We start from the raw sequence: 24,964 nt of genomic DNA on the forward strand, positions 1-24,964 counted from the left end.
ATAGGGCTCTATAGTTGATAGCTGCTATATATTATTATTGTTGAGCTATTTTATTTATTATTATTAACTGATTTCTATTACCTGGGTCAGTAGATTAATTGCTTAATCTCTCTAAACATAAGTAAGAAAATTTAAGAAACACATCATGGAGTCAAACTTGTACAAACAGCCACCAGGTCACCCTGCTCCCATACAAAGACAACAAATACAGAGTTTCGCATTGGAATTTGAAAAAATATATGGTTTTTAAAGCCCACAACCTGAAATTTTACTTGATTATTAAACATTTCCTATTCTCTTACATCATAAGATTTAAGTTTAAAAAACCAAACTTACACACAAAAAACCAGGTCATCTTTGATGCAGGTTGAATGCTGGGCCATGACTTACTTGATGGTGTCCTTACTAATACGCCACTAGATAATCAACCCTGACCTACCCTAGGTCGATTATTTTGAGCTGCTTGAGGTCTAGAAATGATTTGACAGCAGAAAATGTGTGTCTAGCAGTTCATCTAAGGAGCAGAGTGAAGAATAAGATGCAATTAAGGAGTCAGAACAATCGCTCAGAGTGTCTTTGGAACACTTTCAATGTTGAATTGAAAGAGTTATGACTGACAAGTGTGTGTCTGTCTCTGCCTCTTGAAATATACCAGTGGCTGTAATTGGCATTGATTGCATTCAGTCCTGTACCTTTGCAGAGCATACAGGCCTCTGTATGGAGTGGATTTCATTCTAATGGTGAACTGACAGGCTTCTAATAATGGTCACTCAGCTACTCATGAGAAGAATGCTTGCCTTCTGGCTGAACATTCAATCATGCTGCTTCCCTGAAATATTTGTCTCTCTTACTCCATTAAAAGATAATTCCATCTCTATGTTATTGCAACTTTTTTCTCTCCTGGAAACATTTTTGGAGGTAAACAATGGTTAATCCACTAACAATCAGAATATGGTTCTGAGGAACTGTGGGCCTTCTCCAATGCCTACCTGGCTCTCGGGAGAATGTAAATAAAGAGGATCATGTATGGCTTCCCTAAAATGTATGAATAATTGCAGTCCAGCATTTTATGGAATGATTATACCTGGGTTGGTATTTTTTATATGCTAAAAAATATATACTGTCAAATAGGTTTGGGATATTCCAGGAGTAAGTAAAATTAAGCAGATTCTTTATTGCAGGTTTTCCTAAACCGTACTGTTTTAAAGGTTTTATGACTCTATAATAGAGAGACAAAATGCATAGTTACTTCTAAATATATTGATTGTGGAACCCTTTTTCATGGAGCACATTACAGATTACTGTTTCTGAGAACAGAAATTAAGATTTACTAATAGTTACTTGCAGACTAATGATCGTAACTAAATAATGTTTTAGATACAAATGGAGGGTATGTGGCAAATTATTTTTTGATGAGTTGTTTTATTCAGAAAGTGCCATAATGTACACATAAGGTGCTGTTATGTACAAGTCAAATTTATGAACCTTTTAAGATGGTTCTTAAAAGATTGAAACAACCATGCCTAGTGGGAACTATCCCAATAACATTGACCCATAATTCTCATTGCTTGGAGATTGATTATGAAGACAGAATTAACACATTAAAGCAAATGCTATGTGACAATTGTTATATTGGATGCAATCCTAGAATATTTACCAATCCAAATGAGTAGCAAAATTTTAATAAGTAATGAGAGAACAATAAGTCACCTACATTTCCCACTAGAAAAAATAAATAGTGGCATTAATTCACCTCTTCTAAATGTTCTAATTGGTTCCTGCTGTTTAATACCTTGGCACAGGATTGGATTTTTTGCACAGTACAGCAATTCTAAAATGAAATATTGATTTAATAGATATGTAGATTGACAGAGAGAAAAAATTTTAAATGCCATGTTATAGAATAATGTTACAATTGTGAGATCATATTTAGTTATTATGTGAATGTTTTAAAATGACATTTCTATTTCTTAGATCCCATATAGTACATGATTTTTATCAATGTTTGAAAGAGAACGTATCTATCATTCATATCTTATATGTGTATTTTATAGCTCTATATATTTGTCCTTCCTGATGAGAGGCTTGTAACATAACATTTCATATAGCTTTAATTTCTTCAGGTGAATGCCAGTGAATTTGTATTTTAGTTTATTTATAGGCCCTCTGAATTATTATGTGTGTTATGTTTTTGATAATAACAATACAAAATAATTTAATGACTCAGTTTCTTTAATCCTATGAATAAAATATAAATGAGTTTAATTTGCATACATTAATTAAGTGCTTCAGTATATTTCCTTATGATATCTTTTTAAAGAAATCCAATTTTTTTTTTTAACTCATCGCTGTTATGAAATCTGTAAAAGTCAGGTCATATGTATTTGCATATGTTTTCTTTTAGTTTCTAATCACTTTGAGAGACTGCTAAATATTCCTCCAGAGAATATCCAAAGAAAAGAAGAAAACTAGGTCTGCTTTAAACTAATCCTGCATGGTACACTGAGTTGGCTTTTGAACTTGACCACCCTGGAACTGCCATGGAGATTGTTGCACTTTCATCTTCAGAAACCGATGATGCAGTAGCAACATTTGCTTTCCATTTGCAATCTTCTATTCTTGGCTAACCTAAAATGAAGTCAAAAGGACTGGATTTTCTAAGACCAGCAGTAGCCAGAAGTAAATACAGTGTGCTGCTTTATTGTGTCAGATTCCAAAACCTAAAACATCAAAATAACTTTCAAATTTCTTATTAGCAATTTCCAAAACTTTGGAGAGTTCTATAAATGTGGTTGAACAGCTATGTTTTCCATTGTGCAAATTGTATGTATTCATTTAATTACCACAAAATCAGATGTAACAAAATATGTTTTCCATTAATTTTTGGTAATTCTTATTTGAAAAACTATCAACAGAAATATTTGTTATTATCTGCTGATACTGTTCTAAGCATTTTACTTTTTTTTACTTTTTTTTCTGTCTGACAGCTCTGTGAAGTGGCTATTATTATTATATTAGTGTCACAATTTACAGGTTGGGAAATAGAAGACAAAGAGATGCGAGGTAACAGGAAGAACTAACACATAAGGAGAAATACATAATGAAGAACCTTGAATTATTCTTAAGAATTATCTTTATTGGATGTCTCTTCCTCATTCAGAAAATGTTTATTTGGTGTCAGCTGTGTACCAGAACTATGCTAACAGCAACATGCAGTAATAAAAATGCAATGCATGATCCTTTACAATATATCAACATCTGGAGAAAGCATCTATATAAACCACCACCAGCCCAAATCCACATGTGCATTAAATAATTATTTTATTCATTTAATAATGTTTACTGAGTGCCTATTCCACACGAGGTCTTGCCTAGCAAACACTGTCATTTTGACAAAAGTTTACAGTTCTTAGTAATGTTTCTGTTGTTGGAAAATTAATCAGCATCTCTTACATAACCTGGTTGAAATGCTATAGACGTTCGCATTCCTCTGCCTACCGATAGCTTCTGTTATAATATTTATAGCAATGGATAAAAGAAGGTAAATACTGAGGAAGATTAGGAGAAAAGGAAGCTAGAGGACCACATATATTCTATTAGTTTAGACCTAGTCCTTCATAGAAGAAATCCTGAGTGTTTCATTTTTCTTTTCTCTTCTTTTGAAAATGGCTGCATTTGTAGAAAAATTGAACATTTCTTGAACATCGTGTGTATTTTTTATGTCCTAATGGTGGGGCAGGGAATGAAGTGGAAAAATGCTTTCTTTAAGGTCGGTCACATAGGTATGGCATCAAGTCCTTACTCTATCGCTTGCCAGGTGTGTGATTTTTAGCAAGGTAGTTAATCTCTCTGAATCTTAGTTTTCTCAACCATGTGATAAAGACAAAAGTAACTAACTTGCAGTATCAGAGCTCAGTATTTCAAATAATGTATATAAATACTGTTCACTTATAAAATCATTGTTGTGAAGATTAAATGAGATAATGAAAGTGAAGTGCTTAACAGAATTCTTAGTAAAATGAATAACAATTCTCAATAAATAACTGCATTTATTTTAATTGCTATCATTATCTTTTCATCTGCTAGACAAGTGGTTCTCAGGGTTTTCATGTGTCACCTATGATAGAATAATCTGGAATGCTTGTTAAAAAAGGAATCAGATCCCCAAGCCAATTCCTGATTAGCTAAGTAAGAATCCCTCCTGGTTTCTTGGGCATCTTAAACCCAGTGTCCTTGAAGTAGAGGCTTTAACTGTCTGTAGAAAGGGACAGTGTCTAGTTAACAAAGTGCCTAGCATATACCACCAACTCATGCAATAAATGGCAGTTGCTATTTTATAACATGCTGTCAGTTATCATCTTGGAAAACCAAGGAGAATCTTGGTTAGGACTAACTTCCTGAGAAATGACTATTTTTCACAAATAACTTATTTCATGTTTGTGTACTAAAAAATTGTACAGTGCATTTCTAAGTACTTAGTTTGATTCTAGGAGCTGTTGTTCTTTTGTTATTTTAAATTGGTTTATCAAAGGTAGGATTGTCATCGTCTCTGAACTAGTTTATAACTGAGAGATCTGGATAAGGAACTGATAAGAAATTGAATTACATTTGACACGGAGACCAGGACTGAGGATTTTGTCACCACATTAGGAAAGTTGAAATCATAAGAAAAGTACAGTTATCCAATGGGATAGGCATCTTACTTCTCAGGATTGGGTAGCAAATTTTATAGGGAAGTGAGGGACTCTTTTCTGAGAATTTGCTTACTGTTCAATTCACTTAATACCTGAAATGTGTGTTAAAATCATGAGTCTGAAATTTACCTTTGTATATTTATTTATATATTTTTTAAAGACAGAGTCTCGCTTTGTCACCCAGGCCGGAGTACAGTGGTGCCATCATAGCTCACTGCAACTTCAAATTCCTGAACTTAATCCTCTCACCTCATTCTCCCAAGTACGTAGGACTATGGGCATGTGCCACCACACCTGGCTAATTTATTATTATTTTTTCATAGAGACAGGGTCTCTTATGTTGCCCAGGCTGGTCTTGAACTCCTGGCCTCAAATGATCCTCCTTGCTTGGCCTCCCAAAGTGCTGGTATTACAGGCATGAGCCACTCTGCCTGACCCTGGAATTTACTTTTAAATCAAAGTTATATAAAAAAAGTTTTTCGAGCAAATCATATGGCTCTACATTAAATCATACTAATAAAATATTGCTGGTGTGTAATCAATTAAAACTCTACAGTTTTGATTTCCACATACTTTGTGGTGTTTTCAAGTAATCAACCTTTTTAAAAATTATTCACTTATCCAGAAGCCTTCAATTGTGGTATCAGAAGTTCAAATACTCTATAACTCTTCCAAAAAAACCTGTAGTTCTGCATCAGATAAAGATGGCTACTCTTACTAATAAAAGGAACCGTAGATTTCTAGAAAAGCTAAGTCATATAGCTTGAGCTGTGCTGTTTGATGTAGAATCTCCAATTTAGGGTATTCTAGTTCTTGGAAAAAACAATTATTTTCCACCTTATTTTAAAAATTGAAACCCCTATCTTTGGAGGAAGGAGAGGTGGTTTGTTGAAGATCTTCTGGGGCTTAAGGATTGGTATTCTTGTCATCCCTGTCACAATGACTAGTCTCATGTCAAAAGGCAAAGAATTTAAGCAGTCTTTTAAATTTGTTGGGTTGTTTTTGGAAGTAGGGGAGCAATGTCCATCTTGCCTATTTCCTAGACTTGTGAAAATTCAACTATCCAGATGCAAAACTTCTTTGAAAAGATAAATGTGATATCTCTTCACATGGAATGTGATATATGCTTTTATTTGAGATTTTTTTGAAGGGTGGGTGAGTTTGTAAGACATTATTAATATTCACTGGATTTTATGGCATACTTCCCTGTATAACAGTGTTTACAGTCTAATATGTGCTTATTCATAGTTGTTATATGTTTGCTTACTAGCTAGGATTGTAGGTGCGTGCATTTCTTAATATTGTACTCCATCCTGTGGATTGAGAGTATCATTAATAACAGAGAATATGTCTTTGTTATACAGAATCTCATCCCTAGAAACTGTGCCCTGATAAGCATAGTAGGTATTTAATAAATAGTTGTTAAATGAACGGAAGCATGCCTCCAAAATGCACTGTTCATTTCCAATGTACATGATACATTTATATCTACTCCTTAAAGCCAGTGAAGTTAATGTTTTGAGTTTTTCTGTGGAAGATTTTCTCCAAAGCTAGATATGTTACAAAGTCAAATTTGGAAATCAAGTATATGAATATTGAACAGATGATTCTTCTTCATAATCAATTCTCTTCTGACTTGAAATTCAGCTGTATTGTAATTCCAGTGGTTTATAATGGGGAGAATTTGATAATAATCAGCACTGTACTAATAATTTAGATTATATTTCTCTTCTTTTATCTTCTCACAGAGTAAAAACTAGGGTTGTGTGATAATGTTATGTGATAATGTTTGATAGAATGAGATTCATAATCAGATAAACCTGGGTTTAAGTCCCAACTATACCACTTCCTAGTTGCAAGAGATTCTATACTGTTAGTTTCTCTAAGCTTTTGTAAGTCTCATATGGGCCTAATACTACTACCCTAATGAGATTGTTGTGAGGATTAAATGCAGTAATAAACTTGAAATGTTTAGTACGATACCAAGACCTAACAGCCATTAGTTATATCTTTATATTATTTACATAGTTCATCTTCTAATCATGTATTTTCTTCTGTTTTGTCTGGTTTTTGTTTTCTGTATTTGTGTGTGTATGTTTTCTTTCACAGATGGATACACAACTGATGACATTGAATTTTACTGGCGTGGCGATGATAATGCAGTAACAGGAGTAACAAAAATTGAACTTCCACAGTTCTCTATTGTAGATTACAAACTTATCACCAAGAAAGTTGTTTTTTCCACAGGTTTGTATCATGGCAGATAATTAAGGAAAAATAATATTCTTCACCATATTTTGTTAAATGTCTTCACTTATGTTAGAGTTAGACATGTCCCAGGGAAGCACAATGACTTTAGAAGACAAATCCCCTGAAAACTCTGTTTCACTGGAAGCCTATTGCTTCACTAGGGACCCACCCTATTATTTTCTAGAAGCTATCCCAGCGGAGCTGACAGGATCATCTCTGTGTATCTCATTTGCTGGAGAAGGGAGTAATTTTTAGAAAGACTACAGAAAGAGAACTGAAGACCTGGCTCAGAGCTGTTTCTCAACATTGTAACATTATGCATCCCACAGAATTGATCATAATCCTTTGAATCACTGGGAGAGCCAAGTTGCAGTTCATTCAAGTCTGATCATGGTGAAATTCTCCAAAGACAGTGGGAGGAATTCACATTTTCTTCAAAGGATAAGAATTTCTTTACAGTTTTACCTCCTGTGTAAACTGAAAGCTGTTTCAGGTGTTAAGATTATCCTGAGGCTTTTGCCATCTTTACCCTTCCAGCGTGGAGAATTAAGATGGTCATACTTGATTTCATCAGCAAAATTTTTGCATATTTGTGATAATAAAGCCCAGGAGAGGAATCATTTGTTATTCACTCATTTAGGGAAAAAAAATTAAACCCACAGGAGTATCTTCTTTATATTTTTCTTATTGAAATAAACCCCACAGGCACAGAAATAACTAATACTGTAATGGCCCTTCTGCTAAGTCAGATACTTTTTGTGCCTACAAACCACTTCAGGCAAAAGTTGTGTGACTTGATAAAAATACGAAGTTGCCTTTAACTTTAAAAGAGCAGCAAACAAACTTTTCTAAGTTTGAGGTCTGCTGAATTCTTTAAAAATCTATAGAAATGAGTTCCTACTTAGAATATTCTATCATATTCAGACACTTAGCCTATCCCCGAAAAACTAAACAAGGCTTTCTTCCAAGCAATGAGAATGTCCTCTCCCTGACTGTTTATCATGTGAACTTCTTATAGTCTAAGACTGTGCTCTGTTATTTATCTTGTTTTATTAAAGACTAATTCCCCAGGTCATCACAATCAAAGGACCCAGATTTAGGCAGCTGATTCTTTAGTTGTAACTCCCACAAATATTGCTCAAAAGCAATGATTCTCCACCTTTTGGTGGGTCAGGTATGCTTTTAGAACTTTGATGGAAAAATTGAAACTATTATAAAAAAGAAAAGAATACATAAACATGAAAACCTACAAAAAACCCTCATTCCCTAAAGCATCACCACTTATCACAGACTTAAACTGCAATCTGTGACTTAAGAAGAGCTTTCTTTTACTATGACTTGAACATGCACCCTCACGGTCAGGTAAGACTAAACTTACAGGATGACCTTACTAGGCAACAATTGAAAGAGTGACAAAAAGGACTGTTCCAGATTATCCTAACAATTACAGAGGATGAGTATGTTTGACTCACTATATGAGGCTGAGCAGGGAAGAGCTGGAATTCTTTTAATTACTGATATACAGGATGCATTCCACATTGAGTAACTCCTAGTAATTAGAAACTCAGGGCTCTCAGACTACTTTTGCAGAAGAATGCATTCTTCACCAAGAGCTAAAAGTGAATTGAGATAAGATGTATGGTTTATGGACCTTTAAAGAAAAGCATCCTATAAATATTGATTAATAATGATGATGTTCTAAAATTGCCTTTCTAGGTTCCTATCCCAGGTTATCCCTTAGCTTTAAGCTTAAGAGAAACATTGGCTACTTTATCCTGCAAACGTACATGCCTTCCATCCTGATTACCATCCTCTCCTGGGTCTCCTTCTGGATCAATTACGATGCTTCAGCTGCAAGAGTGGCATTAGGTAGGCCATTTTATTACTGCTTATGGAGTTTGACTCTGCATGTGCATGTCTGTGTTCGCATGCACATGTTTTCCTTATCCTGAAAGTTGTGATGCACAGCACAACTGAACCTCTCACACTGCAAGAGTTTAACCAGAGACTTTGGGTGATCTGATTCAGCATTAAATCAATTAAACACAAAGTAAAACTTTTTCATGTCAGTATTAAACTATATAGCTGTTGATAATGAGATTGGCCCCATCAGTTTGATATTTTTATTGAAACATATTTCATGTAGCATTGCCTGCATAATTATTCGATTTGTATCTGTGCTTCTTTACCTAAGAAGAGCTCCCTTCCACCTTTTTCTTTCTGCATGAAGGACAAGAAGATGTGGTGTGTAGCAAAAGGATAAATAAACAGAAAGAATTCTAAAGTCTTATTAACATTTCAGAGTAGCATGGCTAAGGGAGGAGACAACAAAGTAAGAATATTGGAAACTAATCTGTGACATCTCTCATCTTATGCTTGATTTTTTTTTCTAACAAACACTAGAGGAGAATAAATTTAATGAACATTTTTGTTGTTAACTTCAGATAAAATAACTTATTGCCTTTTACATAATCTTGATTATTGTGGATTCTGACTATTCCCTTTAAAATGTTGAATTGTTGACTTTTACCACGAGATCTCAATTCAATCATTGCTTTCTTACTGATTATTCAGCAAATAATTGTTAAATACCTAATATATGCTAATTGTACTAAGCACTGGAGATAGAGCTGTCTTCTGAAAGTTATATCTAGCAGTAAAAGATCTACAATAAATTTAATAACCATATAAATTATATAATAAGGTAAATCTATATAAGGATATAAGGCAAGGGGGCATGAGTATGCTAGGAGTGCAATTTAGAATAATTAGGGCAGACTTCACCCAGGAATTGTCATTGGAACAAAGATGAAGATTAAGAGCAATGTGGATATCTGGGTAATAATATTCCAGACACTGCAAAGGCCCTGAGTAGGAACAAACCAAGAATGTCAGCAAGAGGCCAGTGAGGCCAATGCCAAGTTAGTTCAGAGGAAGTAGCAAAGATAATGTTAGGGAAAGAGGCCCAAAAGATCACAAAAGGGCTATTACAAAGGGATGGTAGGCTACCGCAAAGGCTTTGCTTATATTTTGAATGAAATAGCCGTTGACTGAGCATAAAAGTGGCATGATATGATTTCTGTTTTAAAGGGATCACTTTGGCTCCTGGCTTAAGAGTAGATTGGGTAGCTCAACTGTGGAAGGAAGGAGAAGGAATGATCTCTCAGGCTGAGTCAAGCACTTGTGATATATACACTCGCAGTACCATAGGCCTCCCCTGTCTCTAGACTAACCACAGTTATAACTTATATTTACTTAGTTGTTTGATGTCCTTTTCCCCTTCAGCAATGAAAGATTCACAAAGGAAAGGTCTATATCCATATCTGCAGTGTTTTGCATGGGGAATGTTGCTCAGTAAACATTTGCTGAATGAAAGAATGAATAAAATATGCAAATATCCCATTTTTCCAAAGTTGAAACATGTCATCTATTTTGTATCTATTACAGGAACAATAAATAATCTATTGACTTTTTAGAAGACATTTTTAAAATGTCTTTACATGAGCAATTTATTATTAGGTTCAGAAATACTTTAACGTAAGATTTAGATAAATAGTAAAATCAGCACTGTTGGTTTTATTATACGCATGTGGTACAGAATCATCTGTAGTTGAAATGATAAAGAGAAAATTGAAACTGGAAGATGTCTCAAAATGACAGCTATAAAGAAGACATGAGAAATGTAAGATACCTGTATCTAAAGCAAGACCAAGGTTTTATGGGTATGCTCAGAATCAAATGCATATATTTATTTTTTCTGTAGCTGTTTCATGGTGATGTATAAAAACAAAATTAAAATTATGACATTATTACTAGTGAGACAAAATTAAAGCAGAAAACTATGTCTCCCCAAAATTATAGGAATGACATTTAACTTTCAGGATGTGTTATTGGATAATGTTCAAGGGCATGGATTTCTGAGTCAGAAAAATTCTCATTTCAATGGTAACTCTGCAACTTTCCATCTGTGAGATCTTGACCTCTGAGCTTTGTCTATTTTCACATCACTATTTTGCTGCAAAGCTGGACTTTATTATACTCAGGATCACGGATTTTCAGTGCTTTTACCTTCCAATTATAGCTTAGAGGGAAACTACTCCCCACTGTCAGAGTTACCAACTCAACAGGATGAACAATTACAGCCTGACCCAGTGTCACATTTTCCACAAGGAGTCCTAGAATGCATCTGTGTTATTTACCTTGGCATTATATGCCTCATCCACATACATGAGGGCTATGATTCCTGCTTCTCGGTTACCCTCCACTTCTAATTCTCAAATGCTTACAATTGTTTATTTATATTGCCTGTATAATGTATTTCTTAATTTCAGTACCCTTGCTGTTATTTTAATTGACTTCCCTTCCATCTCTCAGTTGGATTACTCTGAAAACCTCTTAACTGGCATTCTTTACTCCTGCCTTGCATGCTTCTCCCCATCTTCCACACTGCCACCACAGTGATTGTTCTAAATACAAATTGTCTCCTTGCTTGAAGCTGGCCCCTGCTCCACATTGCCTTTAATTTTAAGTTCAACCTCCCCATTGGGCTCTCTGTATGGCCCTTAACCTCCACTCTTCTCATGATTCTTCCCATCCTGTTCTGCAATATACCCCCACAACAATTTTCCTGAGATCATTGTAATAGGCTGTGTATTCTCCCCCAAATCCAACCTCGATATAAAAGCTCTCTCTACCAGCAGTCCCCATAAGTTTAATATGACTTTTGACCCCCAGTTCCGGGTTGCCTAGGTGACTTCCACTCATTCTTCAGAAATCAGCTCAAAAGCCTCCATTTCCTAATCTCTTTCCCGCCGCATCAGAAAGTTGACCTAGTATCATCTCCATATTCTCAACTCTCACCTTACATGTCCATCATAGCATTTAATTCACATTAAGCCCCGACTGGATATGTAACTATAAATACAAAAACATAATTAAAAGAAGTGTTCAAAATGTTCAGTGTTCACTCTGAGTTGATTTTTACCTGTTTCCATACCCTATCATACAGCTGGTATATAATAATAAGGGCCCAATAGATAGGTGTGGCTTATATGAATGAGCAAATGAATGTAGCTAACCTTTCCATGTGTTACGAGAGAAGAAAGGAGATGGGAAGATTATTATTCTAACTCTCCAATTTTTTCCAGGAATCACAACTGTCCTCACAATGACCACAATCAACACCCACCTCCGGGAAACTCTTCCTAAAATCCCGTATGTGAAGGCCATTGACATGTACCTGATGGGGTGCTTTGTCTTTGTTTTCATGGCACTTCTGGAATATGCTCTAGTCAACTACATCTTCTTTGGGAGGGGGCCCCAGCGCCAAAAGAAAGCAGCTGAGAAGGCTGCTACTGCCAACAATGAGAAGATGCGCCTGGACGTCAGCAAGGTAAGCTCAGAGGGCAAGCCTTCCTTGCTTCTTAAACTCATGGAAGAATGCTAGCAGTACAGGTTGATGATCTTGTCGAACAAATGAGGAAACCAAGCCCAGGGAAGAGAATGGGTAATTTCCCCTAAACCACACAAACAATTAATGATGGAAGCACAATTAGGGACCAAACTTGTGACACAAGATCTGGATGCCCCTTTCATTAACGGTAGGATTGCCCAAACATGAGAATACCTTTATGATGTTTTCCCATATATGAGTATAATGCCTATAACTCTTTAGGTATTCTTTAAATGTATTCATCTAATTTATTTAAAAAGGAAATTTCATGTCACTTCAGTCAGTATTATTTGCTGGACAATAGCTTTAAATATATATAAATAATAAATTTAAAAAACTCTATTATTAAATTCCAATTTACACTAGGTGAAGTCTCCGGCCCTGAAATCTGCATTCTCTTTGACTTAAAGGAAAGATAAGCAAGTATAGAGATGTGTTAAAGACCTACCAAGCAACAAACTGATACTTTTTCTTTGAAGCATTTAGAAAAATAAAAGAAGAGTAGGGGGGAAAAGACAATGTTCATCTTGAATGTCAATGCCTTGCACATATACCACTTGCCATTGCAGCATTTGACTATATGAGGCCACCATCTTGCTTAAGTCAGACATGGCCGAAGAATTCCCACACAGCTGTAAACCTGTTTATTTGTTAAGTCAGTAGTTTTCAACCATGGGTACCAATGGAGTGACCTGCACAGATTTTTTAAAATACTAAAGCCTTGGTCCCTTCCCCAGAAATTCTGATTTGATTTCCTTGGAGAAACCATGAGTTTCATAATGTTTAAAAATTCCCTAGGTTACTCTACTCTGCACCTAAGTCTGGGTATTATCACTTTAAGGTTTTTGATGGTAGTCCCAGTAGCGCCAGCTCTCTTTACTGTCAATATTGAACTTCACCTGGCTTCCTGTAATAGCATTTTCTGCAGTAACAGAATACTTGTATATGTACTTTCCCAGAGGCCACATTTGGACCTTTAGAAACAGCCAAAGAAAATTCTTATTTTTATATCTGCCCTAAATACTCTTTATAAAGTAATATGTAATGTTGGACCAATAAATAGTTCATCATGATGGGACTAGGAAGACATTAATCCTTCTTAAACCATCTGGAATTATTAATTATAACAAAAACTGATTATTTATTTGATGTTTTAATATTTGTAACTTCAATTTAATTCCAAGGAAAACACAGCATAAATAATCTCTGCCAATGAGTTTTATTTGGAGCAAACCATATGTAAGCTTCTGACTGAAAAACATTTTTTCACATATCCATAGGCCTAACATTTGGTTTTAGATTATTCTCTAATCCAAGGCACTGCTTGCTTAGAAGATGATATTTGCAACCATGCAAATTTTAAGTATGGCCCTTGGAAACCAAAAAACCATAAGGGTCTAGGAAACTGTCAATTTCTTTCCCATATCCAATGTTTTACTTATTGGAATCTGCCAATAGAGTCCAGCCTACCATTATGGTTCTTTCAGGCTGTCAAATGAAAGAGTATTTTCTAAACCTATTTTCTGACATAGAAGTTCCAGTGAAGAAAAGAGAATAAATAAATAAATAACACTATCTCATGGGACTTCAGTTTGAAATGAGTCTAAATCAATCACATAATGCAAGGCTGACTTAATAAGATAATATCTGATCTCTTTTCACTTTCATCTATCCTACTTTTTATACCAATTTGCATTTAAATGATAAAGTTAGGACTTAGAGAGAGGAGGTTTTATACAAATTGAACCTACAGAGCTTCAGATATTACTAAAATGAAATAGAGAAAAGTTCACTAGGAAGTTACCCCATAGTGGTGAAAAGCCTATCCTCTTGGCTAAAAGTAAACCCTACAATTCAAGTGATGGAATATGACAGAACAAAAAAAGATACTAGAGATTATATATTGTTTTTCAATGGTTCTCAAAACAGGGGCATTTTCTTCTCCCAGAGAACATTAAGCATTGTCTGGAGACATCTTTCATTGCAAAGAACTGGGGGATGAGGTTTACTACTAATATCTAGTGTGTAGAGGCCCGGGTTGCTGCCCCACATTCTGCAGTGCACAGGATAGCTTCCCCATGGCTTCCTGTTTTCAAACATAAGAAACTGAGGTACCGAAAAAATAATATCCTTGTCATCTAAATATTCTTTAGCAAAGCGGTTTCTCCATTTTCTTTGAGCAGCATGTGTAAGATTCAAAACATCATGAGTCACGATTTAGAACACTGGTTCTGAACAAGTATTTTAGAGTCTTTCAAGTTCAATATTTACCTCCCCATTTAACAACTGTGTGACAGTAAACAAAAAAGTCCAGCCTCTCTGTCCCTTTAGTTTCTCATCTGTAAAACAGGGTTAATTCCTGTCTTATAAGGTTATTTATGAACATAATTGTGATAATGTGGAAAGAGGATAATAGAGTCCTCAGTACATGGCAAGCACTCAGGAAGTGATAAATATTAATAAAATATTAAAATATAATAAATGGTAGGCATTATTACTTTTTAAAATAAAATTTACAGTCCCCACACTTACTGGTGATGCCTGCATGTGTGTTCTACACGCTCTACCATGTGGAATGCAGTAGCATCCCTAAAGCAGGGTTTTGTTTAGAGAGGAGTGTTTTATGTTAGAAGTTTTAAAGTCACAAGAAAATCATTTTTCAAGGGGCGTTAGCTGTAAAATCTATATCAAATCAACGACATCAAACTTTCTTAATTATTTCTGAGAGCAGAAAACCTACAACCCATTTTTGTTAGAATAAAACAAAACGCTGACCATCAAACTTTACAGATTCCTACGGTTTCTTTGTTCACCCAGCATGAAAGGTTAGATAGGTCCACGTTGCTCCTGATTATATGGTGCTGTCTTTTATGTCAGCATCATGAATAATGCCACTCCATTTCTTATCAAGAATGTCCCTTATTTTTAACTGTAATTCTATAGTTATTCTTTTTTCAAGATCGAGCACTTATAATCAGCTAAATATTGTTGACTGCTCTGGGAAAATCAGGAGTGGGATTAAATTTTTCACCTTCCTTTGTTGATTTCCCAAAGATGGAAGTAGTGTGTCAGATCATTTAAAGTGATTTTTGAACTGTGCTCTGTCCTGAGGTCACAGAGGGTTGAAAATGGGAAGCCTGCCCAGGTGGGAGCCCAGTGTTGATTCAGCCACATTTTTTTTTTTTTAGCCTTTGTTCTGTATTGGCTTCCCTTAAGTTTTTGTTTTAATAAGTGAATTTGCAGCTCTTTAATTCCCATACTGTCATTTAACTGATGTAAAAGCTTATGCTCCTAAAGAAGGTGAAAGAGACAAGATCACATAGCAGGTTTTTAAAAGTTTTTATCTGGATTTCTCTATCATTCTCCAGAGTGCATGCAAGTGTGCTGGCAAAAAAAAAACAAAAACAAAAACAAAAACAAAAATACTGAAAAGCTGATTCCATGTTAGTTTATGAATTCCAACTCAGTTGATTTCACCTGAAAAATCCCAACTAGCTGCACATGAAAGTTAATAAGCCAGTGTCACTTTGACAGTTGTCTTCATGTGACAAGTTAAGTAGTAAAGTACTAAGATTTAAAAAATTAAACCAACTTGAGGTCTACTGAATATTTTCCCAAATGTCCTTTGGAGTAGCTTAAACATGATCTTTATTCTAATGCTAGGAGAGTCCTTCAAATTATCCCTTGCATTCTTCTGTGTGTGTGTGTGTGTGTGTGTGTGTGTGTGTCCTATTGGAATTTGCTTTTGATTGATTTCTCCCACTGTTCTTGCCCATAGCTTCAAGTTTCAACTCCCCTTAATTTTCTTTTAAGCTTTATATTGTTTCCTTGTTTATTTTTCTGCCAAATATTAAGAACATGCATATTTGAGAATCTAGTTATTCTTGCGTTTTTACCACCTTGGTACTTGCACATGTTAAATGCACCTGCAACCACCAGTTTTCTAACTAAAGCTGCATCACAGAGATCTCCATTTAAGGGTGTTTATTCTGCATTCATGGGTGCTGACTCTTTGTGTTGTCTTTATCCATTGTGTGTAATCTTTTTTAATGCAGAGCCACTAAGATCTTTTCAATAGATTTATTTCTACAACTTGGAATTTGATGTTTTTAAAACAAAACATTAAAAAAAAAAAAACTTATTCAAATTCCCAGTCTCTGTTAGCCTTGATCTGAAAGATTTCTAAAGACCGATAACATTTATCTATATCCAATTTACTTTAACCATCAGGCCTAATCTAGTAGCATCAGTCAATTTAATTAGTACATTCTCTACTTTGTTTTCCAGATTTTTTATAAAGATATTAAACAAAATGGGACCCAATATCGATCCTTGTGGGACCCTACTGGAAACCTCTCCCCAACTAGACGGACTACCAATTACGATTTCTCTCTGTATACGGTTAGATAGCCAGTTTTTAATCCATATATTTGTATTTCTGTTGAAGCCAATTTGTTTAGCTGTTCCCTTACAAAAAAATGTATGGGGTCTTTGCAGATTACCTATGAACATGTATCCACAGAGTCTTGGGGATAAGTTAAAATTTTTTCAGGAGACCTTACTGGGACTTTCCCAGGTTTGTTTTTTCAGTATGGCTTTGGTGAACCTAAACTTCAATGTTTCGTTCAGGGATTATTGTTGTCTTAGGGAAAGAAATGGAATGAGTCATATTTTGAGAATCCTTTCATTTGTACTGAGAGGACAAGAGTGTAATTATTCCTTAGTTTTGTTGTTGTGTTTGGTTTTTTTCAGACTCTTTGGATTGAATAGGTGGTGAATTAAACATTTCTTTTGTTGGTTGGCTCAGAATTCAGAAATTTGTCTATGTTACTAACTGTGTCTAAGAATGTTATGCTTGCATCAAGTCCTTGTTGATTTCTTGTTATTTATTTTACAAATAGGTATGGTATTGGCAGGCTCATCATTATTATGATGATAAATAAAAGGCAATAATTGAAATTGTTACTTACCAAAACTCTTGACTTAAATGAACTCTAAAGAAAGGCTATTTTTGACCCACAGTTTAGTTTCTGAATCCTCATGTGTTTGTGGTCTTACTTGGCAAGTTGTCGTTCATATTTCCCTCCAAACTGGAGGAGGAAAATAATTGTCACCATTCCACCCTATTATCTACTTCTTGTTCAACTCCATTGTTAAGCAAATGATATTGGATATTCATGAATCTCTTTTATGAGGACTTGATGCTAGAAGTGTTTCCGTTACTATATTTTCTAAGTATCAGGCTTTCCCTTAATTTTGTGGCTTTGACTCCAGAGTCCTTAATACATCATTGTTGTTGCCTTTGGGGTAGGGGAGAAAATGGATAAGCTACTGAATTGCTCCTTTTTTCTGGTATTTTGTTACTTTTTGACTTCATTACTTGTGCTATGTAGTAACAAAGTCTAGTAAACAGTAACAATTAAATCACAGAAGAGATGTTTGAAATTTTGTTTATCACAACTTTTTGTCCTGATCCTTTAAACATTATATCACCTGCTATGTCTGTGCTCTCAGGCTATCTCATTCATGTTGTTGCTGCTGTCCTTGTTTTTCAACTTTAGTTACTCTTGTTGAAATTAAAGTAGACTGACTTGATTGGGCATTATTCTGGGTATATTGGTAATTATGCAGAAAAAAACCTGTATGGAAGTTGGGTTTATGATGAAAATGACTGAAGGAGGTTGTATTTCTCAAAACCAAAATCAAACACACTACATGATTGTTGTAAAGACTGTGTTAAGCCACATGAAAATTCAGGATATCCTCAGAAGATGAGAATATTTTGAAATTTGCTCTTTGTTGCTTTAAATTGTTCAGTTGATGGCTTTAAACAGTTAATTATCTCTTATCCCATGATTTGAACACTAACCTGTTAAGACCTCTTCCTCTATCTCATAAAGTATCATATTAACAAAAATGTTCAGTGAAAAATGAATTTTATACATTGAAATATGAATTCTAACATCCTTTGTTTTTATACTTTTTTTTTTTTTTTGAGGTGGAGTTTCACTCATGTTACCCAGGCTGGAGTGCAATGGGGCGATCTCGGCTCACCGCAACCTCCGTCTCCTGGGTTCAGGCAATTCTCCTGCCTCAGCCTTCTGAGTAGCTGGGATTACAGGCACGCGCCACCATGCCCAGCTAATTTTTTGTATTTTTGGTAGAGACGGGGTTTCACCATGTTGACCAGGATGGTCTCGATCTCTTGACCTTGTGATCCACCCGCCTCGGCCTCCCAAAGTGCTGGGATTACAGGCTTGAGCCACCGCGCCCGGCCGTTTTTATACTTTTTTATCTTGGATATGTCTCTGTGCTGTCCTTTCAGTCCTCTTTTAAGTTCACACTTAGAGTATGAAATAAGGTCTAGTATTTGGAAGTTCCAATAACAAGCTTTCTATTAAACTTGTAACCTATAAAATCATCAAGATACACATCACAGTTGCAAAAGGTACTGAGAAGATTGGTGGATTTTATAGTTGTATGAACTGGGTTCACATTCAGGCATTGTGGTTTATAAGCTATGTGACATTAGACATGTTTAACCTTTCCAAGCTTTAATTCTTTAACTGAAAATTAAAAACACTAATTTCTGTCTTATGGAACTGCTGAGAAGAATAAGCAAGATAATTATATTAAGGGTCTTCTGTAGTACCAGACAAAGGACATTCAAATAATAGTTGTAATTATTCTGGAGTTGGTGGTAGGAATTGTGCATCTTTCTCGGCTTTTCTTTATTTAGTTCTATAGCTAGTTTTCTGATTATAAAACAAATTCGTAGTCATTCTTAAAAGTATACAGAAAAAATAGTTAAAACCAACTGCACACTCCCACACAGGTATAATTATCAACATTGCATTTTATTCACACTTAGTGACATATTTTTATATGAAAATCATATTCTACTCTTCTGTATACTGTATAGTTATTTTCCACTTACCTTTTCATGTCTTTAAGTATAAGTATACAGCATTTCTAATACATACAAGATATGTAATTGAATGTGTGTGCCATAATTTATTTAACATGTATTCAATGAGCACCTATTGTTACATGTTTGCATTGTTTCTATTTTCCATTATAAACAACTGTAAAATAAACATCACATTGCTGACAGGCTTATACATCATTATTCCTGATATATTTCTTAAAATGGATTTGCTAGGTTCAAAGTTATATGCTTCTAAAGTGGTGATATATATTGTCAGGTTCTTCCCTAGAAAGGTTCTCTGGTAGTTTACATACCTAATAGCCATCTGAGAGTGTGGCAGTACACACACATACATACAAACACACACACGGTGTATATGCACACAATTACCTTGTACCCCACAAATGAGGAAGAAACAGAAAACATGTTTTATTTGGTCCAATTGTGATAAGTGCTGGAGAAGAGGTGAGAGAAAATCCAAAATCCCATGTGTAGTCTCTATTCTCTCTTTCCAAAAGCCATCAATAATAAAATGACAATAGAAAAACAAAATAAAAACTGTCAACACTCAGCTCAAACTGAGACTCTGCAAAGATTCAGAGATGCATAACTAGGTCCAGTAATTAGTGCAAGTAGTATCAAAAGAAATCTACCCAAGTTATAACTGAACACATGAGAAAACCCAGAAGCAATGTCTCCATCAAGATGAAGCATCTAAACAAACAAACAGCATGAAAATTGTGCGAGAAAACTATTACATGGGGAAGGCAAGGAGAAGATCTCAACACGCAAAAGACAGACAATGACACTGATATTTAAAAAAAGTATATTTCAGCCGGGCACTGTGGCTCATGCCTGTAGTCCCAGCTACTATGGAGGCTGAGGCAGGAGAATGCTTGAACCCAGGGGGCGGAGGTTGCAGTGAGGCAAGATCATGTCGCTGCACTCTAGCCTGGATGACAGAGGAAGACTCCATTTCAAAAAAAAAAAAAGCATATTTGAAGATATTAAAAAAGTATAAAAATGTATTTACAAAGTATATTTATGTTTTAAAAGTATATGTAAAAAGTATAAAGCCACTGCACTCCAGCCTGGATGACAGAGCAGAACTCCATAAAAAAAAAAAAAAAAAAAAAAAAAAGGACATTTCAAAAAATTTAAAAAGTGTAAAAAAGTATTCACAAAGTGTGTCTATATATGGAAAGTATATTTCAAGATAAATTAAAATTTCCTGTAACTAAGTATTTTCTCACCAAAATTGAAAGAATATTCGAAACCAAAGATCAAGAATGAGATGATAAACAAGGAGAGATTAAAAGAGGAAAAATGAAGTCAAAGCAATACTTATAGAAACTAATAAATCAATCTAAAACAGTAAGAAAGATAATTAATCAATTTGGCCAAAAGAATCAAGACAGTAACACAGGCTTCAGCCTGTAGTAAATCATGCCAAATGTAGAGGAAAACATTGCATAGATTAAAATCTCTTGGAGTAAGAATAATAAATATACAGAACAGGTACTGTGGATTAATCATGCAGAACATCGATGTTAGTAAAGTAAATAATGGAAAAAATGGAATAGAAAAAGATATTTAAGCCTAATGTCAGAATCTAATTATTAAAATGCTGATAATAATAAACACTTCTTTCGGGCACACTGGTTCACACCTATAATCCCAGCACTTTGGGAGGCTGAGGCAGGCAGATCACTTGATACAGGAGTTCAAGACCAGCTGGGGCAACACGGTAAAATCCCCCTTTAGAAAAAGTACAAAATTATCTGGGCATGGTGGCACACGCCTGTAGTCCCAACTAAAGGGAGGCAGAGGCAGGAGAATTGTTTGAGCTTTGAAGGTGGAGATTGCAGTGAGCCAAGACTGCACCATTGCTCTCCAGCCTGGGTGAAAAAGGCAGACTCTATCTCAAGATAATAATAATAACAACAATAATAAACATTTCTTGAATACCTACTATGTTCTTAGACAATTTACATATATTGTGTCAGTCTTTATTATTACCCCATGTTGTTATCATTGTAATCTTATGAGTGGTTAGCTGAGACATGGAGAACATAATTAATTTGCTTAATGTTAGATAGCTAAGCAGTGGTTGAACAGAAAATATGGCTACAGAAGCTACGTGCTTAACTACTATGCTGTACATTCTGCATTTGTACATATCTGGAATGAAATTAATTCATCCCACTAATTACCAGGTTGTTCCCTGGAAAAGTTCTGCTGTACCTACTAGCACCATTTGAAATTAATGAATAATGGCACTAATTAGTTTATTTACAGGTATGTATAACAAGTTCAAAAGGATGTCCTGGGTTCCAAGATTAAAAATTATACAATATGTTTAACTACTTGTAATCCTCTGAAATTACTAAACTTTTAGTAAGAAAAAATGAATGCCCTGCACGGAAGAAAAACAAAGTCAGTTTCAGTATGCTCCACAGCAATATTAAATATTGTAAGACCATGAAAAATTTCTGACAAGTTCCTTAGGAGAAAGTGTGACCTAAGCTATTACTATTATACATAATGACAAATGGAAGATACTTTATCCTCAACATGCAAGTTATTAAGGAATAGCATCCATGAGTCTTTACTTGTGGGAAATAATATTGTAATACAATAATCTAGCCTCAGGAAAAGGTGTCGAAATTAGGAACTTTCGAACATTGAAGACCAGTATGCCAGCATTTAGAACTAAAGGCAGCATGTAGAACTAAAGCTATACATGTTCAGGAGTTAAGGTTTCCAGATAAAACAGAATTGAAGTATTTTTAAAAGCCAGATACTAAATATGTGTGAAAATAGTGAAACAGGAAAATAATCTTATAATGTAGATCAAAATTATGAATGTGTATTTTTGAGGAGAGAGGAGATGTTTGTTTGCTAATTTATAACAAGAGCTTTGTATTTACTTTTTTATTTTTAGAGTTTATAAATCCAGAAGTTGAAGATTAATAAAATTAGCATAGATAACATAGATCACCATTATGACAGTGTTTCTCAAGGTATCTATCATAGATTGCCAACAGGAGAGTCACTTGGGACGTTGGCCTAAAAGTAAAGATTCTTCCTAAGACATTATACATCAAAATGTTTAGTGGGAAAAGCTGAGCAATCTACATCTTTTTATGCCCCAGGTTTTTGTGGTATACGCTAGAGCATGACAGCCTGAGGACAATTATAGTAGGAGATATAAAAACTGATAATAAATTTTGCAAAACCCTTTCATAGCCTGAAGGAAATAAAGAAAGATACAGATTATATGGCTAAATCTTGATGTCAGAAATAAGGATAAGGATGACTGGAAAGCTAATTTAGAGCATAAATTCAGATGATAAAATTAAGACCAAACTTCTCTGTGTAGAGCATATGTCAACTCATCTATGGAAAGAATAATAATCTCAGATAAAATATAGCAACCAACCCAACAAAATGCTTTTTATTACAGATATTTCTAAAGTAAAGGTATTAGAAAATATTCTAAATAAAATCATGGGAAAAAACAAATGAGGCAATTACAAATTTGAAGAAAGCTGAGAATTGATCGTTATTACTATATACGGATGAATTTAAAAGTATCACAACCAAGAGATAGTTTTATAATTATAACAATTACTATCCCAAATAAAGATATAATTGTTATTAATCATATAACTCAAACAAAAATAGCATTCAAATAAATTGAAGTGATAGGAAACCAAAAGGGGAAATGGCAGAAATGTTAAGTGTTATAAATCTAAAGTTTGCTATTTGTATAAATGCTTTTATGTACAATTCAGATGCCAAAGATATAATAAAAATTAAATTGAAGAACATTTAGAAAATAATGTTAATTTTAAATACTACATAATTAATTCTCAGTAGTGTGGTTAAAATAATTAACAATGAGATGGCCATAGCTTAAAACATTTTTCTAGTAAGTAATTTTAAAAAATGAATTAAACATACAATTTAAGAAGTTGGAAAAAGTTGAGCCACAAAATACCTAAATAAAGCAGAAGGAATAACCAAGATCAATTATAAATTAACAAATTATAAAATCAAAGTAAAATAACCCGCAAGTAAAATAAAGACATAATTGATCAAGGAAAAGGCTATTAAAGAAGCAAGGAGGAAGACAATAAGAATATACCAACGCAGTAATTTTTTAAAGTATAATAATTAAACATTAAGGGGAAATTAAAAGATAACTATGCAAAGATCTTGGAAAATGTGAATATATAATTAACGACATCCTTAGAATATGAGTTAGAAAAAAATAGCCTAAGTGAAATAGAAAAGAAAAACGGACCAATTAACCCAAGATGAACTTAACAAAATTGACAGAAAAATATAATCCCCACTTCAAAAGAGCATCTGGCCCAGAAGGTTTAAACACTAAATTCTATCAAACATGAAAATTCAAATACCTCCAAGGGTATTTAAACTCCTGTACATAATAGCAAAGAGAAGGAAAAACTTCCAAATGATTTAGGTAGTCACATAACATAAATAAGGTACCAAAGCTATATTCCAAAATCGAAAATATGTGAGGGAAACAATGGACTCATTTCACTAGTGAACATTAGTGGGGAAATTTTTTTGAAATTAATCTGTCAACTGAAATCCAGAAAATACAGAAAGCAAACTACAATATAACCACAGAGTGCTGTTTCAAATTATAACGGTAATATTTTCCATAGAAATAACTTGAAAGGGTGAAAAACTTTATATATATATTTCATGTATTTTTTTCTTCATATACATGTGTAAAAAAAGTTTCAAATATATAACATGTATTTTCTATAAAAGCTTAAAACTTTACACCCTTTCCATAGATACCAAAAAGGAATTAACAAAAATTTATTATTCATTCTTGGTTATAAATTTAAAATCTTTTAGGAAATTAGAAAGTGAAGAATGCTTCCTTGTCTGGATCTCTCTCTTTGTTTCTCTTTATCTACATGTCTTAGGAAAAACTGACTCTTGCCTCTTGGCTTAGGATGGAACAGTACAGGCTAAAACAAGAAATGGATGCCCATGATCACCACTATTATTTCACTTTTAAAAAGCTAGCCAATAAAATTACATTAGGGAAAGTAAGGAATATTGGAAAAGGATAAAAAGTAATTTTACTCTTAAACAACAACAACAATTTATTAAAACAAAATCTAAGGAAATTAACTGGGAAAGACTGAGAAACAATATGAGAAGTTAGGGAAGTTCCCACAGCTTTTTTCCTATATAGAGAATATATAAACAATAACAAAAATATAATGGAAGGAAAGAAAAGAGCCCCTTTCCTAGTAATAATATTTTAATGAAAGAAAACCGTGTTTAAAAAAAAAACATTTTTTAAAGATAAGATTTATAAGAGATCAGTTTTTTCTAAAGTATTCTATGAGCTTACTGTAATTTCATTGGAAACCAATGGGTTTTATTTTTGATTTTATTTCTTTGGTGGTTTATTTTAGAAATTTGACCCAATAATGCTAAAGTTTATTTGAAAGAAAAGTATGTAGGTGAAGAATCCAGAAAGTGGAAAATATGAGAAGAGAATTTTTGTACTAAGTTTAAATGACTGATAAAACCACAGCAGTGAATCAAGTATAGCACTGACCCAGTCTTCTCTATGTAACGGAA

The 24,964-nt window shown here is 34.2% G+C and overlaps 1 protein-coding gene across 5 annotated transcripts in view; it reads left to right on the forward strand.

The window, feature by feature from the left end:
* GABRB2 (gamma-aminobutyric acid type A receptor subunit beta2) overlaps positions 1–24,964 on the forward strand; it is a 267,646-nt gene that overhangs the window by 213,361 nt on the left and 29,321 nt on the right. For 3 of the 5 annotated variants that reach the window (XM_032252724.1, XM_032252723.1, XM_032252726.1), the window contains 4 exons: positions 6,804–6,941; positions 8,661–8,813; positions 12,092–12,336; positions 16,684–16,797. In XM_032252724.1, the coding sequence (XP_032108615.1) occupies positions 6,804–6,941; positions 8,661–8,813; positions 12,092–12,336; positions 16,684–16,797 (650 nt within the window). The remainder of the gene's footprint in view (positions 1–6,803; positions 6,942–8,660; positions 8,814–12,091; positions 12,337–16,683; positions 16,798–24,964) is intronic. The other 2 variants (XM_032252728.1, XM_032252727.1) reach the window with 1 other exon arrangement.

This window comes from Sapajus apella, unplaced genomic scaffold (genome assembly GCF_009761245.1).
Source record: "Sapajus apella isolate SASKATOON/1434 unplaced genomic scaffold, GSC_monkey_1.0 scaffold79, whole genome shotgun sequence".
NCBI lineage: Eukaryota > Metazoa > Chordata > Mammalia > Primates > Cebidae > Sapajus > Sapajus apella.